This window comes from Mustela putorius, unplaced genomic scaffold (genome assembly GCF_011764305.1).
Source record: "Mustela putorius furo isolate JIRA1106 unplaced genomic scaffold, ASM1176430v1.1 tig00003988_pilon_pilon_pilon, whole genome shotgun sequence".
In the NCBI taxonomy this organism is placed as follows: domain Eukaryota; kingdom Metazoa; phylum Chordata; class Mammalia; order Carnivora; family Mustelidae; genus Mustela; species Mustela putorius.
Window position 1 is genome coordinate 16939237 of NW_025422127.1, and position 17711 is coordinate 16956947.

Consider the following 17711-nt stretch of genomic DNA (forward strand, 5'->3'; position numbering starts at 1 on the left):
AGTTGGACCCCCATTTTTTAAAGTTCTCATTGGAATCTCCTGGTCCCTTGCCCCAGCCCTCACAGCTGCCAAGCAGAGCGAAGGCTGCGGCCAAGGATTGCGGTCCTGCGCTGCTCCTGGAGATTTGATCCCAGTCCTCGGGGGGGTTCATTAGAAAGTCCCAGGGCAGCAGCCTTCCTGCCTGACTGGTCCTGCCCCTCACCCGTCCCCCAGCAGAGTCAGAGGGGACTGTCCAGGTCCCTCCCTCTCCGGCTTCCAGGCCACGTGGATGAGGAGTTCCCCGTGGGCCGCGTGTCGCTGCACGGCGTGGCTGCGCTCTCTGGAAGGCGGACAGCCTTCCGTGGCTTGGCCTAGAGAAGGAGAGGTAGCCGACAGGGCTTTCTCCTCCATCCACCCCTCCCGTCTCGCCTACAGAGGGCCGGTGGCCTGTTCGGCAACCACGTCAGCTACTACCAAAGTGACGGCCGGAGCGCCTTCCCCCAGACCTTCACCACCCAGCGCCCACTGCACATCAACAAGGCGGCTAACAGCCAAGGCGACACCGAGTCGCCATCCCACGAGAAACTGGTGGACTCCACTTTCACCCCCAGCAGCTACTCATCCACTGGCTCCAACGCCAACATCAACAATGCCAACAACACTGCCCTGGGCCGCTTCCCCCGCCCCGCTGGCTACCCCAGCAAAGTCAGCACCGTGGAGGGCCACAGGCCCCCCTTGTCTCCTGCCGTCCGGGTACAGGAGGCCGCATGGAAGCTCAGCTCCAAGAGGTAAGCAGGAGGGTGGGGCACCAGGGCCCGTGCACAGGGGCCCCACATGCTCCAGCCCTGAGTAGATGGGGGGTGGAGTCTGGCCCATAGGCCTACCACTCACCCCCTCGAGCAGGGCTGGAGGCTGCGTCCCCAGACCCCATCAAGAGATAGGCCAGTGCTGCCTCCCATTCTTGCCCTTGATTACATGTGGCAGTCACACCTGGGGAAGGCAGCACAGCCCTAATGGCTATCTAGTGTCCTGACCACACCTCTGGACAGAGCCTCTTGTGCTCTTTCTGTTACCCAGGCAGAGGAGCCCAGACCCCTGACCCCCAGCATCCTGGCAACACAACAGACTGTTCCCCCAGCCTTTCCCACATCTGCACAAGCCTGGCCTTTGACTTAGCTGGGATGAGACTGGAGTTACCACGTCTTCTTCACACCCTTCTCCACCCTCTTGGGAGGAACACTTTGGTGGTGGGAGGCCCTTCACCATAGCTCTTGCCCACTCTGCCCCAGTGCGGGATCGTTCCTGGTAGTTTGCTCTCCCACTGCCTGACGCATGCTTTTCTCCCTACCTTCTGCTCCTTGGGGCTCTGGGATCCATTGTTATGGTATACCAGGGTGATAAGCACCCACGTGCTCTGGGCCTCCGGAAACACAGCATGGGCCTAAAGGATCTCCTCCCTGTTTCTGTCAACAGCTCTGGGTTTCCAAAGCCAGGTGGGAGAGGACTTGCCTCCCCGCCACCGTGCCCCCTCACCCTTAGTGGACAGCACCCCCACCAGCAGGCCGGGCAGATCACCCACATGCCATGTTCTTGGGCAAATCTCTCAGGCTCACGACCTTAGAAAATAATCACGATGTGTGAGCATCTTTCTGGACAAGTGTCCTGAAGCTTCTTTCATCTAAGGAGCCTGCCTATCTGCCCCCCAGTTTTCACTTCCCTTCTTAACACCCACTTTCAAGTGGCCCCGTGGACGCCTGTGTGGCCTGGGCCTTTAACAGTGTCTGATAACAGCCAAGTCCGATTGGCCATCAGTCTACCTCACTGCATGGAAGAATGGCTGGTGAACCCACTCAAAAGCAATGTCGGGTGAGTCTTTCTACTCAAGAGATGTCTACCGAGGCCTTCTATACACAGTGCAGCATGCCAGCTCTGGATTTTATATGCTGACCTGAAAGGTTAGCTTTGCACAGGGGAGTATCAGAGTTCAAGTGGCTGGCCCATGTGTGTCTCAGCAGCCCCTCGCTTTCCCGAAAACCTCCTACAGCTCTTAGGTGCTCAGTCCTAGTGTCACGTTCTCCCTTGCTCCCCTTATCCAAACCTCTTCTTTAGGAAGGTTCATTGGGTCCATCCTTAGCATCTCAGGGTGAGCTAATACCTCCTTCAGAGCATATTTTTCTCTGAAAACGTGTTCTGTATTAAATGAAGGGAGAGTGGAGGTAGGGAGAAACATCAGGGGATTTTCCTCCTCTCCCCACCGGCACCTCTGTCCCTAAACTGTGGTGTGCGCCTCCCCCAAGGCCTAGCCCATAGCAAATGCTCCCCAAATACTGGCTCCCTCCTTCCCAGCACAGTGGGAAAAGTGACCCTCAAGGCAGTAAGCTTCAGCTTGGTGAGGACGAACAAGTCAAGCAAAGTTGCAGCTCTGGGGTCTCAGCCTTCGTGCCACAGCTCAAGGCTAAGTGCCGGGGCTCCAGGACCAGCCTTGCTCTTGCTGGGACGGGCCAGCATGTCTTGCACACAGTGGCCCCCAGGAAGTGGTGTTGTCTGCCTGCCGCCATTCTCCGTCTCCAGCTCATCTCATTATGCCTCCTCCCAGCGCCTTTCACTCCCCTCTCTTCCCACCCCATCCACATTCCATCTGTCCTTACTGCAGGATGGGCCATCCCTGGTTAGGGCCTGCTCCGGAGAAGCGGGTAGGTACCCGGGAGGGTAGCTTCCTGAGTTGCCCCAGCTCACAGGCCCCGGTCAGATCGGGGTGCTGATCCAGCACTCAGCCCTGAGAGAATTAACTGAGCTCTTGCCCTCATGTCTTCTTGGGTTTGGGGGTAAAGCGGGTTCTGTCATTCAGGATCTATAGGAAGAAAGACTGAGGGAAGTATTGAGAGGCACAGACAGGAAAAGGGAGAACATCCAGGCCAGAGCTAAGAAGACGCCAGTCAGGAGGGTGAGCAGAATCATCCGGGACACACCCAGTAGGGGAGGGTCTGAGGGTCTCAAGCTCAGCAGGGACTCAGGCTCACTGCCTAGGAGAGCAAACCCGTCAGCATGAGGCTTCTTGTCCGTACTGTCACTCTAAGGAACCCATGTCAAACCCAAATGCATGGCAAACTGTGACCCCAGGAACTTCCTGGCTCTGCCCAACCAGCACCCAAAGGCCTGGCTCTCTTTAGCAGAGGGAGAGGACAGCCCTCTCAGGACCCACCCCAACCTGAACAGAGCAGCCTAGGCCCCTGTTCTAAAAGCTGCTCCTTCCCACCTCTCAAAACCACATCTCATCTGTTACTTCATTTGTTACTCATGACGAGCTTCTGAGTCAAGCAGGGCCTACACTCCTCCAGTTTTATTGAGAGGGATAGAGGCATGGGGGTAGGGGGGCAGTGACTCATGCCAGAGGGCAACTGAACTGGGGTCAGAACTGAGACGTCCTTGGGTCCCAGCCCAGAGCTGCTTGTTCTGCACGGACTCCTGATCTGGATCTTACTGTTTCCCTGGCTCTGCTGCTGTGTCAGCAACTATGGGAGGAAGAGGCCACAGCGGTTGTGCGTGCGTGAGTGGGCACGTGTGTGTGTGTGTTCACTGTGTGAGTGCGTGTGTGTGGTGTGTGATGCCTTGCCTGCTGAGGGAACGATGAGGTTCACAGCTTCTACTTCGTTTCTCACCCTTGGATGCTTCAGGTGCCACTCCCGGGAGAGCCAGATCGCCATGGTGTGTCAGGAGGAGGTCTCTCAGGACGAGACCTATGAGGTGAAGCTGAGCGAGGACACAGAGTACTGCAGCGAGCCCAGCCTGATCTCTACAGAGCTGTGAGTGCTGCTGCCCTCGCCGCACGCCAGCATCTGGGGGTGAAGGGTAGCTCCCTTAGAATCCCTCCTCTGGGCAGGACTTGCAGAAGGGGAGACCAAACATAAGAAGAATGCCTGCAAAGCGCCTGTCACCTCATGAGGGACATGGATGCATGCCCCCACCCACACCCACACACGTACAGACGTGTACACACACACATATACACACATATACACACGGTCCCTGGATTAGTTTGACCTTTCCTCATGATATGGTGCTTTCAGGAAGACTTCAAAACATTGTCTCATAAACTTTTTTTTAACTGAAACCAACTGTCATAAATATATTTTATAGTGAGACTCAGTACACACACACACACACACACACACACACACACATACACACGCGCGCGCGCGCGCGCGCGCACCTATTAGCAAATAAATGTTCATGAAACTACTTATAATAAAGCCAGCAGAGGGCACTGTTGGCAAACAGTGGCTGAGATTTTGTCAGTGCTGGAATTTTTGAGAAGGGTTTTTTAACTGCAAGTCGAGACCCATTAGAAGGCTGTGACATTTACTTAATTATGGTCACCACTTTTTTTTATATTAATGTTTTGTTGAAAAAGGTACATGAAAAACACCCATGTACACAGCCCCAGGTGGACATAACAAGCAAGCCTCCTCATACCTTCTTCTGTCTTACAAAAGCTTGACTTCTCTGGAGTCTTGTCTTGCCCATTCCAGCAACGGTGTCCCAGTTCACTTGGTTCCTTTTCCTGCAGGAACTCCTCTCAGGTCAGGGGCTGAATGGAGAGCCTCTGGCAAGTGGAGAGAGCCCTATTTTTTAAGGGACCTCCTGGGGCTTTGTGAGCTTGGGGGTGGGTTTTGAGCTCAGGCACCAGGGTCATGAAATAACTTCATCATCTGAACAAACCATACGTTGACCTTGAGCCATTTGGGGTTGTCTTCTTTGCTGGATGGATCATAATGGGAATTATTTTTCTCAAACTGTGTGTGGTCTGAGGAAGCCTCCCTCACAAGCTTCCCAAGTCCTTTGAGGCCTGGTTCTTCGCAGTTGCTCTGGTAGAAGCCTTCCTCCTCCCACTTCAGGGTCCCAGGAAGTTCTGGGGCTGGGAGTTGCGAAGGTCATCCCAGTATACTGTCTGCTCGGGCTGGGCTCTAAGATCCCCAGCCCTGAACTTCACCTCTACACTTTTGTCTAGTGGGCTCCCTGGCTCTGACGTCATCAGTCAGTAACTGCTTAGATTCTTCCCACCGTTTTTAGAGGCTGAAGCCTCCTGAGGGCTGGAGTTATCCACTTGAGTTGATGCCCCCACTGGGTTCTCAGTATTGGTACGTCTTCCTACTAGTCCCTTCTTGTCCGGCCCAGCAGGCTCGACAGCCCCAGTCAGCCTCTTCCATGGTCTAGGCATGGTTTCCCTGCAGGGGCTGAAGAGCAGAGGATTCTGGAATTAACCGAGACGTATGAAAGGCAACTCTGTGTCTACCCCCAGAGTCCTCCCCGCAGGGTCCAGAAGGCCAGGCCGTGATAAGTGCTTTAAAAGACAGAACAGCATAATACAGAATAGCATAAGTTAGAATAAGGCAATAGATAATCATGTATCCAATGTCACAGAGGTATTATTTAGTGAAATATTTGTTTAATTGTCTACATATGTGGGTGTGTATGTGTGTGTGTATGCGTGTGTGTATTCAGTCTCATAAAATGTATTTCTTCAAAAAGCTTAAGGTGCATTGTTTTAGAAGCTTTCCTAAAAGCACCTTCTAATAAGGAAGGACCAGCCCCTCAGCGTTTTGATTTTTAGAGACTCTAAATATTTACATGGCCACATACCCTAGAAATCAGGGAAAACATATGCTTCCATCCATTTTGGTTCTTGTGCATCCAGGCACTCTGCTAGATCGTGACTAAACCAGTCTCGGCACTCAAAGATATTTTACAAACCAGTAATTGTCTCAGATGAGGGAAAAAAAACATGGAGATGTTCACTCACAGAGTGATACAAGCAATGAAAGGGACGGACCTTCAGAGGAGGTAGAGGTCAGAGTGACCATAACAGACTCCTGGCTCAAGATCCAACAGAAACTGGGTCTTCAAGAGTGGGTACAGTTTGGAGAAGAAGAAAATGCAATAAGGAAAGCTTACCACGTTGAAAATGAAAGGAAAGGTTTAGAGGTTTTCTGGTCAGAAATTTTCCTGCATGTGTACCAAGGGTCGAAGCCAGTATGCTCGAAGCAGGGAAGGCTGCACATTCTCTGTCCTCAAAGCATGTGGAGTCACACCAGGGACAGAGTCCGGGGCCTCATCTGTAGAATGAAGGGGTTAGAAAGCCTTGGTCTTCTTGGCCTGCAGGCTATTCCTCCTGCAGACTGTGAAAGCAATTTAGCAGATTGCAACTGACATTATTTAGTGAAATAGACTAGACTAAAGTAGAATAGAAACCACCAGAGGACAAGGCATGCAAAAAAGGTTAAGTATGGTTCATGAAGTTGAGTTCTATTAGGTGTGTATGTAAATGGGATGATGTCCGGTCTCTTTCTTACGGTGAATCCCATCCAGAATGACTACTCATCCAGTCACTGGGTAGACAGATGCCCCTGAAGGCCCCTTACAGCTCTGCTCTCCATTGACTGGCTGACTGGAGGTTTGTCCGTACATAGCTGTTGAAGTGTCTTGATGATGAAGGTGGGCAGGCAGGGAGAAATTAGGGACAGGGGGAGAAGTTCAGGCTGAAGTCGGGAGTGGTCATGGTAAAATAGCATCCACATATGGAAACAGAGGAGCCTAGGCTCTTCCTGGAAAGACTCCTGTGGACCTAAAATTTTTTGCCAACTTGCTCACCAACTTTGACTCAAGAGTGCCTCTACTGCCGTAAATCAGAAATGTGAGGCTTCTGAGCCGAGAAGCTATGGATGGGGAGCTGGAAACTTCTGTGACAGGAGGAGCCTGGGGTGCTGGGAGCTGGGGTGGTGAGTTCCTGCTGCCCACTTCCCAAACCTTTATGGAAGCACAAAGCAGGGGTTTCCTTCATTAAGGAAAAAAGCAAACTGGGGCCCCTGGGTGGCTCAGTCATTAAGGGTCTGCGTTCAGCTCAGGTCATGATACCAGGGTCATGGGATCGAGTCCCATATTGGGCTTCCTGCTCAGCGGGAAGCCTCCTTCTCTCCCCACCCCACCCCCTTTTGTGTTCCGTCTCTCTCGCTCTCTCTCTCTGCCTCTGTCAAATAAATAAATCAAATCTTTAAAAAGAAAAAGAAAGAAAGAAAGAATGAACGAAAGAAAAGAAGGAAGAAAAGAAAAGAAAAAAGCAAACTGACTTTAGGGGGTGGCACTGTCCTTATGGGGTGGCCCTTCCTGACCCCACAAATAAGCCCCAGAGTTCTCTGTTCCAGGCTCTCCTATCAGGATGATGAAAACCGGCAATTAACACCGCCTGAGGAGGACAAGAGAGACATCCGGCAATCTCCAAAGAGGGGTTTCCTCCGCTCTGCCTCACTAGGTAAATACTCACACCTCTCTCTCTCCAGGTGTGATGGGCCAGGGACTCGGGTGATTGGCTGCAACAGCCCCACGCAGGGGCTGGGAAGATTTCCCGAGCAGTGAGACAGGATTCCCAGGGCAGGGCTTGCGGAGATGGGACGTATCCACATGCTGTGGGAGGCAAATGGTAGGGAGGAGGTTACTCCAGGCCACTCACACCGCTCCTTGTACCCCTCAGAGTCTGAGCCTCACAGAACTAGGTCCCCTTTCCTGGTGCTGATCACAGTTCTTTGGCTGGCTTTGCAGGTCGAAGGGCCTCCTTCCACCTGGAATGTCTGAAGCGACAGAAGAATCAAGGCGGAGACATCTCTCAGAAGACAGTCCTGCCCTTGCATCTGGTTCATCATCAGGTAGCCCAGACTTTCAGAGGCATCACTGGGCAGCACCTGGCAGGCTACACAGCCCCCCATGATTGTAGCAAATCCCAAGACCCCACTCAGTCCTCCCTGTCTTGGATCCTAGCCCCTGGCCCTAACAGCCCCAAAAGAGGGGGCTCGTCCATACCAGTGAGAACCTTAACAAAGTCTGTCGTTTGGGGAGGGGGGACACCTAGGAAATACTGGTGAGAAGGAGCTCCTCACATGGTCCAGAAGGATCAGCAGCTCCAGGATTCTGTCTGACCTTTCTTCCTACAATGGCACAGACCTTCCCTCCACAGACATCAGCACCTAGAGTTGCAAGATACCTGGATATCTGGATATAGAAAAGATCAAAGAATCTGCCAGTGACATGATCAGGAAAACAAGTCCAGAGAAATCTGATAGTTGAAATAGCTCTTGGCATGGCCGACTCCAGCTGAGCCAGTGAAATCCAAGTCATCTGCATCTAACATATTCTCAGTATCTGAGAACAAATGGAAGCCCCAAAGAATCAAAGGCCAGTCCTTTATCTCTAGGAAAATTAGGGTCCAAATTTCCCAAAGTTTTTTCCTCTCCAAATGTATACTCCCTCACCACACGCCTATGAATTAGATGATTTTTTTTTAATACCCAAAGACTCTCAACTGCCAATCAAAGCTTATAGTAGGTGTAAGATGGCCAGTGTGGCTCAACTAAGCTAATATTATTTCAGCTCAAAGTATTCACCGTTTTGCTTAGCTTTTGTGGCATGGCCAGCATACAGGTGATTCCTACTGGGCTTTCTGGAATATTGAGCACAGCCTTATACTTCCCTCAGATCTCCAGGGAACGAGGGACCCCAGGTTGGGGTCCATCAAGAGCTGAGGGAAGAGGAGGCTGACAGGCTGGTTGGGATGGAAGGAGGGGGGACACTGGGTATGCTCTTTTCTATTTTTAAAGATTTCTAAAAGTTCATTTCACCCATGTGTTCTTATCATGCTGCGGTCAAGAACCTCTTCTTTATTTACACTCCCCCCCCCCACTTCGTGCATTTCCACTGCCCCCACCAACCCATGCTGCAGCGTTCCCGCCCTCTACCTACCAGCTGGACTCTCCTACCTTCCAGTGCCACCCTCCCGTGGACACCAGCTCAGAGCTGGTCGTTGTGTCCTGCCCCAGCCTCAGGATTTTCAAGCATAGTGGGGGCCTGAGGACACAGTGTATAAATGGTTTAATCACAATACAGTGTGAGATTCGAAAAGCAGTAAAATTTTTTTAATTAAAAATTTTTTTTTAAATTAAAAAAAAAAAAACAAAGCTCAGTTCAGAGAGGTGCTGAGTTGAAGATCAGCAGGACATGGTTCATGGCCTGATTAAGGGTAAAAATTAAAACTAAGTACGGGTTGTCTACATCTTTGTGGCGCATGGTGTCCTTGTCCACAGACCTTATGTCAAGCACACAAGACAGAGGGGGCATCAGTGTCCTGGTTTCACAGACGACGAGGGCAGCATTCTTTCTAGACTACTGATGAGAAACCTAAAAGCCAGAGGATTGGCAGCTGCCGGGTGACAGGGCCGGCGCTGAGAAGGGGGCGCTCTTGATTCCACTGCATCCCAGCTTTCCGAATTTAGAGAAGAAAGCGATCCCTTCAGACTGGCACGTTCACAAAATCTATTTTTGGGTGGCGGAAGCGAACGCAGCGTCTCAGGAAGGCGATGCGCGCGGGCTCTGGCCGGGTGGAACCCGCGGGGATTGGGGAGGCGGGGGCGGCGGTGGGCAGAAGCTGCTCAGAAAGCAGAGGCCCGCCCTTCCCGGTAACTCGTGCTCTTTGTGTGTCCACAGGCATTGGCAGTGGCGGGCCTGAGCCCCCTCCTCCAGAGAAGCCATTCACCGAGCACGTTCCCCAGGCCGTGCGCCACGCCCCCAGCCACACCCGGCAGTCAAGGCTGGCCCCCGCAGCCCATCCCCACCCTGCGGCTGGAGGGGGCCGAGTCCAGCGAGAAACTCAACAGCAGCTTCCCGACCATCCACTGCAGCTCCTGGTCCGGGGAGCCCGCGCCCTGCGGTGGGGGCAGCAGCGCCCTGCGGAGAGCCCGGCCGGTGTCCCTCACTGTGCCCAGCCAGGCTGGGGCCCGGGGCCGGCCGTTCTACGGCAGTGCCAGCAGCCTGGTGGGAGCGGTAAGTGACCCTGGACCGCCTGGCTGGCGGGGGAGGGGAAAGCCCAGGGCAGCCCTGGGGGACTTCGCAGGAACAATTGGGACGGGAGTCTCTGGTCCTTTCTCCAGTGGAGTACATGTCAACTCTCTTGGCCAGAAAGACTCTCACTCCCAGGAAGGAGGGCATGGTGTGCAGAAAATTGTGATCACACAAGATGCTAGAGGCTTCTGCTTGGGTAGGGCCTGCGCAGAGAGAGATAGGACTGAGCAGCATATCCCTGCCGCAGGCCAGGAAATGTTCCCCTGGCCTCAGCTCCAGGGTACAGCCAGAGGGGAGCTCTGATTGCTCCAGGTGCAGGGGTGGGCTTGGGCTGTGTTGCACACAGAGAAAATTCAGGATCTGTGGTGCTCCAGCCTGGGACGCATTAGAATAACATGGGATGCTTTGGAAACCTAGGACACAGTAAATGGGTATTTTTTTAAAGCCCTTCAATGATCCTAATGCACAGCCAGGGTTGAGAATCACTATTCTAGAACAAGAATGCTTCCAGGTCCTCTATTCTCTGCCCTGGCCAGAGCATCTGGCCAATGTGTTCCTGGCACCACATTTTAGCAGACTTCAACAAATTAGAACAAGTCCAAAGGGACACAACAAAGGGTTGGCAAGGTCCCTAGAAGCGATCTTATATGAGTCCTGGTCGAGGGAGTCAGGAAAGCAAACAGGGAGTGAAGATGGCTTAGGAGGCCACAGTAGAAGATGGCTTAGGAGGACCTCTATCGTAAGTTCCCTCATGTCCTAGGCAGGGGATGTCAAGTGCAGGATTGGAGCGACAGATCAACCTGACAATCAGGCAGATTTCAGATTCCATAATGAGGAGGGTTTTCCCATAAAGGAGTGAGCCCACCATCACCTTGGTTATCCCCATTCAGTTGACAAATCCCAAATGAGTGCCGACCAGGTACAGGCACTGTTGTAGGTGTGGAAAACAATTGAGAAACAATTTCTGCTCTCAAGAGCCCATGCCAGGATGAGGAGAGACAGATCACAAATAAACATGAATGTAGTGTGTCCCACAGGGTGGGATCTCTGAAGAAAACTTAAGCAGGACAGGAAATAAAGAGTGATGGGAGCGGGGCAAATGGCTCTGGGAGAAAGGCATTCCAGGCTTCATTATTAATCCCCTGCCCTTAGCTCAGTAGCTGGTTTCCCCAGAGCCAGTCACTAAAGCAGCCACTAGGAAGGAGGGAGCAGCCCTGGGACCTTGGGCTGGCCCTTTGGATCTGGAGCAGAGACAGGTGCAGACATGGTGTTTTGCACACATCCTACACCAGGATCCTCACCCCCACGAAAGCAGTCAGCCAGCAGTGGGCAAGGGGCACAGTTAACAGTTTCCCCAAAGGAGAGTAAAGATTTCTGGGCAAAAATAATATGGGGGCACTAAGGGTGCCAGAAAGGAGAAAATATAGGGCAGGCCGGGTTCTGCCTCGGCAGCACCCCCTTGGCCACTCTGTGAGCCAAATTTTCAGGTATTTGACAACAGTTTTTGAGTATCCCAGCCAAAACAGCTCTCCTCCAGCCTACACACCCCTGATTCCTTGGACAATGTTCCGGGTCACCTCCCTTCTGGGAGCACCCCTCCCCAACTCACCCCTCCCCACCCTCCCACGCCCACAGGCGCTGGCGTGGGTGCGCACACTCCCTTCCCAAAGTTCCCAGTCACAGGCCCCTTGCTCCAGCCCACAAGGAAAGAGTTGACTTCCAGGAATAACGTTCCTCTTTGGTTCTTCTTCATTGCCCCCTCTCCCCACTTCAGGTCTTGATTTCAGAAGGACTGGGGCAGTTTGCTCAAGATCCCAAGTTTATCGAGGTCACAACCCAGGAGCTGGCTGACGCATGTGACATGACCATAGAGGAGATGGAGAACGCCGCTGACAACATCCTCAGTGGGGGCGCCCAGCAGAGCCCCAACGGCACCCTACTACCTTTTGTTAACTGCAGGGACCCAGGGCAGGACAGAGCGGGGGGCCAAGAGGGCGAGAGCTGCACTGGGGCTCGGGCGTGTCGGAAGAGCGAGGAGGAGCGCCAGGACAGCAGAGCCCACGCCGGCAGCCTGTAGTTGCTCGGGCTGGGGAGACGCTGGGTTTTTTATTTGTTTCAATGTTCCTAATGGGTTCGTTTCAGAAGTGCCTCACTGTTCTCGTGACCTGGAGTTAACCGGAACAGCGTCTTCATTCATTTCGTTGGGACAAGACGCAGAGTTGGGTGGTGTGCAGAGTCTGTTTTCCGGGGGGAAAGAAGGCAGCAACCCCAGGTAGTGCTGTGTCCACAGAGGTAGAGTGGTGAGGAGGAGTGGAAGGATCAGGGAGAGAGAGAAAGAGAAGAGACGCCTGCCCTCCCCTCCGGGCATGAAGGAGAACCTCAGCTTCCTGCGGTAGCCCTCACCAAAAGGACCCTATGTCAAACGGGTGTCTTTCAACTTTGCTTGTAAAAAAAAAAAAAATCATTTTGCACATATTCTGTATGAGCCTCACTGTCTCCATAGAGCCAGGGCCCTGTGGATTTGCAGAAGGAAGAAGGGTGTGACTTCAGCGAGGACCCAGCAGCATCCTGGAAAGTGAAGAGTGAAGCAAGAGGCGGCGGCAGGAGTTCAGGAACCCCAACGGGGAGAGGAGTGCCACCGGCGGGTGGCAGCCTCAAGGCCAAGGCTCAGTGGCCACCGCCTCCCCCCCCCCACCCGTCTGTGTCAGTATCCCGGTACCTGCACAGGCCCACCGAGCTCCAGACCTGCGGCTAGGCCTACTTCGGGCGAGGGTGCGCTGGCACTGCCTGCCAGGGAAGGAGCAGCCCGCCCTTGACTAGACGAGGTGGTGCTGAGCTTCTGTTGAGCGCTCTTTTGTTTTGCGGTTTGACGTTTTTCTTGATAGCATGTTGCAGTTTTGGTTTTTTGTTTTTGGGAGGGGTTTGTTTGTTTGTTTTGGTTTCATTTTAATTTTGTTTTCCCAGGGGGAGGGGAGGAAGAAGTGTTTAAAAAGCTTTGTAGCCACCCACCTTACTGTTTTCACCTTTGCAACTGTAAATCAGGTTTGGTTTTACTGATTATTTAAACGGTTGTGGTTTTCTTTTCCTACGGTAGGTTCAGTGGAGGCGCCGTAGACAAGTTTTACCAGCCATTGTGTTATGCGCAATAATGTGTTATAATTTCCGTAGGTAGTAACAAAAATTTTTTTGGTTTGGTTTTATAATTTAAAGGTAATGCACTTGATATGGTCTTGCACATATGGGTGATTGAGTTGGGTTCTTTTTAATGTGGGGTGTATTTCCGGGTGCCAGAGAGAGGAAGCTTGGATGAGAGAGTCTGAGTGTGTGTGTTTGTGTGTGTGTGGTGGGTTGTCTGGGCACCTGTCATCTGTGTGTATGTACACCTACACAGTACGCCCATGCGTGAATGAGTGTGTAGCTCCCCCTTTCTGGTCTAACTGTGGGGAGATCTGAATCTGGGGCCATTTGAAAGCAAAAACAAACCACTGTCTCTGCTTCTGAAATGGGAATCAGTAACTCTTTGCATTTTCTGTCCCACAAGATATGCAAAAACAATGCAATAATATTCATTTTAAAAATACAATTGTGCGTTGTGTTGGCATTAAAACTGTATTTTAAAAAAAACACACACAGAGAAATTTAAGGGAAAAACTCAAGAAGGCGTTTTGCTTCGATATATTCCGTGTAATGTTTTATTGCATTGATAATGTTTCTGTTGAAGAAACTGTTATACTTGAATTCAGGTCAGTTTCAGTATTTTACAAATATTTTTTTAAAACTGAATTGCAATTGTGCCAAGCGAATATAATGAATTGAATTAAGTTTGTTTTTGAATTCACTTCTTGTATATTTTGCTGCATGTAAGTAAATCATTTTGTATTTGGAGTGTATTTGGACAAGCTTTACCCTTGAACTCTGAAGTGCTTTTCTATATGTGGTTGGGGGAAAGGGAACGGATATTCTTTTAATTTGTACAATGAGCAAAAGCATCACCAGTGTAAATCATTATTCTGCGATCCACAAACAGGTTTGGACATTATTGTTTTGCATATCTTGTGTTCGCTTCTGTTGCCCTCCATTTTTCCAAAACTATATGATAAGTATATTCATACTACGCCTTGCTTTGAGAGACCAGGACATGTCTTCTTCCTGTCTTCATTCTATCCACTCTGCTCCAGTTCTCTGATTTGGACTTTGTCTAGGGGCAGTCCTGCACCATGAGCATCAACATCCCCCACAGGAGAGGTGGCTGGCTTTTCTGTCCACTTCCACAAACTTTCCTCAGTGGTTTCCTCAGAAAAGCATACACTGACTGAGAGGATGGAACAAGAGTCGGGCTGCCTAGAGGGCAGGGAACCCTCCCTCTGGCAAGTGCTCTACCCAAGCTCAGACAGCAGGGGCCAGAGAACAGCCACCAGGTAAAACCTTTGTCCATCCAAAAGTCAGCTCTGTCTTACTTCCTCTTTTCCTGGCTCTGAAGCAGGATTTCCTCCAGATCTATCCTAATGTGTGTGGCAGCCATGGAGGGGACCAGGACCAGGGAGGATCCATTAGAGGGTCACAGTGATAGTGGAACTAGAGACTCTGTGGGAGCATCTCTTATACCTGGTTACATTTGCCTAGAACATCAGCTTATCAGTGCTGTTTCCTTCAGATAGATTCAACAGTGATGGTTGAAAAGGAAGTCATTTGGGGAAAACAGACCCAAACATTCATCCAGGATTTAACCAGAATTTAACCAGACTGGAATGTCTTCCATTCCCGGTGCACTCTCAGCCCTTATGTGAGCAACCTAGGAATTAAAGTTGGGGAAAGTCTATTCCCCAGTGAAGGCGAGTCTCACTTTCAAGGACTGATCCATAAAAAAGTGGAGAAACATGCCAGATACTCCCAGGTTAACTTACTACAATCGAGAAGCAGGAGGGTTTCTTCCTGTTTCTCCAAGCCCAACCCATCCAACCCTTCCTGGTTTCTTTTCAGTGCCATGAAGGCATTCTAGAGTATCCTCTGTCCAGTTTCCCAAGATGTGTACTAGTGTGCTGCTAAGATTTTAGTTGTGATGGAGAGGGGAGCCCTTTTGGATTGATTATCTGGTTCTTGCTGTACATTTGGTCCCTGGATAGGAATTTGGACTCTTAACTGACCACACACACACACCCAACACACTCACACACCCACTCAATCTTCATGCTGCTTTCTTTTTCCTTTTGGGCTTGTCTTCTGCATCACCAGATCTCATTGGCCAGTGGCATGGGCAACCCCTAGAGCCCTGCCTGTGTGTGGCCCCTTGCCCTTCACCACTCACATTTACAGGGTCCCTACTTCTTCCTAGCCAGCTCTGCCAGAAGACCGGCTAGCCTTGCACCCTACACGGACAATGTCAGCAGTGACAGGAGCACCTGGCCCCATGCGACTGGGAAGGAAAGGAGTTTCAGACGGAGGTTCCCCGTGTAGGGTGATGGGTCTTTCTGGCCTGACCTCATGACTGACTGGAAGAGGACTGACATAGGAGACCTGTCATCATGCAGACTGGTAAAATCCATCATGAAATCATGAACCTCCTCCGCAGTGTACTAAGTGACGTCTACCCCCCATCTAGAGCAGAACTTTGCCCATGACTGTCAAATCTTCTGAGAACCCTTGAGTGGCAAGAGAAAGCAGCCAATGGCTGAGGACCAACAGGACTTGAAGAAATGCTGTGTAAGTTCTGGGGGTTGATAAACATGGTATTTATCTATCCTCTGAATGGCCCAGACTCTTCTATTTCCAAACTTTGGCTTTCTAATAACTAGTGACATGCCTGGCTATTTTAAGCAGAGAGATTATCAGTTGTCTTCTTTCTGCCTGTTTCTAGAAGTTTCTTTTTGGTCTTGAGGCAAAAAGAGGAGAATTTTTCCCTATATTTTGCTTGTTTCGTGAATTTTTCTCTGCTCTGCTTTAGAGGCTATTATAGTCCCCCTGCCCCAAACCTTCTGACTCTGACTAGGAGGTCCAAGGACAAAGGAACAAGGCTTCCTTACCATCTTGATCCTGTGACCCTTCTTCCAAACCTCAGGAGCTTGTCTAGAGTGAATTATTGGTTTCTCACAGCCATTTTCCTTCCAGAACATCTCCTGATCATTCAGCTATATATAGTAAGGCAAACACAGGAGAAGGATACTTTCCAATGCCTGAGAAATAAGAAAACCCTGAAAATGAAGAGTCTGGAAGTCATCAAAAGGGTTTCATCTTTCCTAAAGGTCAAGACATGTAACAAGAAGCTAGTTTAGCCATACAGAATAACCCTGGTAGTCACATTTTTAGCCTCATCAAACCATAATTATAAATGTTGGTAAGGAGGGTGAAGGCATCTTCATCCTGAGGGACCTAGAGTTGTCTAAGAGTTAGAAACCATTTAGCAAAGAGGCCAGAAAAGGGCAATCTGGTTTCAAGAGGACTTCTTTAAGCCTCAATTTAATAAAACACGTACTTGCTGCTAAGAGTGCAGGCCAGTTCGCTTATTGTAAAGACATGGCTCTGGTCAGGGGAAACTGTCGGCACAGAGGGAACTGCAGGGACAGTGCAGGCAACGCAAAGGGCATGTCTTAACTCTTGTGCAGCTGTTCCTGTTTTGTGGAAATGACCAGTACAGAGGAGAGGCTAATGCCTCAGGCATCAACTTCGGAAAAAGAGAAGAATGAAATTTCAATCATTGTTTTACCAGACAAATTAACCTATCTGGCTAGATGGGGAATAGCTGCCATTCTGTTTTTCCTCCCTGCTAGTGTTCTCTCCTCACATTAGCTGGCAGGCCACCTAAAATCAGCTCCAGCTAGTCAGAAGGCATGATGGGAAACCTAATGTCGCTCACAGTGAAGCTCTTAGTCACCACATCCAGGCTCCGCATCCGCTCCCTCGGAGGAGACTCAAGGAAAAGAGACAAGGGACCATGTCACTACAACAGATATGGGATCATTATCCCCTTCCCCAAGCCATTCTCTCTACTCCAGCCTCCTGCCTGGCCCCCACTTTCCTTCCTCCCCCAGTCCAATCAAAAGAACAGGGTTGAAAGGAGTCCAATGTGCAGATTCTTAACAGTTTCTTTGTGAATCTAGTTCTGGTTTTAACTCTTTTTTTTTTTTTTTTTTTTTTTTTAAATTTCGAAACAATGAACCATTGCTTTGTGAAGCCAGATACCAATGTAACAGGTGGTTTCTGCCAGACTCCCACATGGTTGGGAGACACTTGAACATCACACATGCACATACACACTTTCATCCTCATGCACACACAGGCACACACATACACTTCCTTAAGGGATGGGGCTAGTGCTGGGGTTGAGCTCTGCACAAATGAGGTTTTCCTCCCAGAGGGCTGAGCACTATACAGAGAGACGTGGGGAGTGAAGCAGAGTAACCTCCTGTGGTAGAATTTAGTGTCATCTAACCCTATTATTACTGTGATCTAAATATTATTTATCTGCATTGAGAAATACAACCACTTCTGCAAGCAAACTTCTCCCTCACGTGATTTCCAGAGACTCCTCCAGAGAAGATGCAGTAGTGAAGGCTCTTCATCTCTCCAGTGTACTAGAAAAGCCTTTTGGTTGGTCTCTGGAAGGGAATTAGAGATTGCTAGCAGCATATATTGAGCTGAGTTGAACAAATCAATTCAACACTGAAAGTGGAGTCAGAGTCGGGACTTCCACAGAAATCCCCTCTCTCTCTACTGAATTAAGACAAAGACTAGATAATTAAACAAAAGCTTGAAATGTTACATCACCCAAGTCAAATATTCTCCCTTCAGATCACATGCTGTCCTCCTCATAGCTGTGCTCTCTCTGAGGGGACATCCCATGCACCCCACTTTCC

The 17711-nt window shown here is 50.5% G+C and overlaps 1 protein-coding gene and 1 pseudogene across 40 annotated transcripts in view; one reads left to right on the forward strand and one right to left on the reverse strand.

Moving 5' to 3' along the window:
• The window catches only part of CACNA1C (calcium voltage-gated channel subunit alpha1 C), a 735043-nt gene extending 718037 nt beyond the window's left edge, over positions 1–17006 (forward strand). For all 40 annotated transcript variants that reach the window (XM_045071752.1, XM_045071757.1, XM_045071772.1 and 37 more), the window contains 6 exons: positions 415–767; positions 3654–3782; positions 7179–7285; positions 7573–7676; positions 9508–9843; positions 11636–17006. In XM_045071752.1, coding sequence (XP_044927687.1) covers positions 415–767; positions 3654–3782; positions 7179–7285; positions 7573–7676; positions 9508–9843; positions 11636–11938 — 1332 coding nt within the window. In that variant the 3' untranslated portion in view covers positions 11939–17006. The remainder of the gene's footprint in view (positions 1–414; positions 768–3653; positions 3783–7178; positions 7286–7572; positions 7677–9507; positions 9844–11635) is intronic.
• On the reverse strand, positions 4357–5215 carry LOC101680323 (annotated as a pseudogene).
• Positions 17007–17711: the final 705 nt, after the last annotated feature.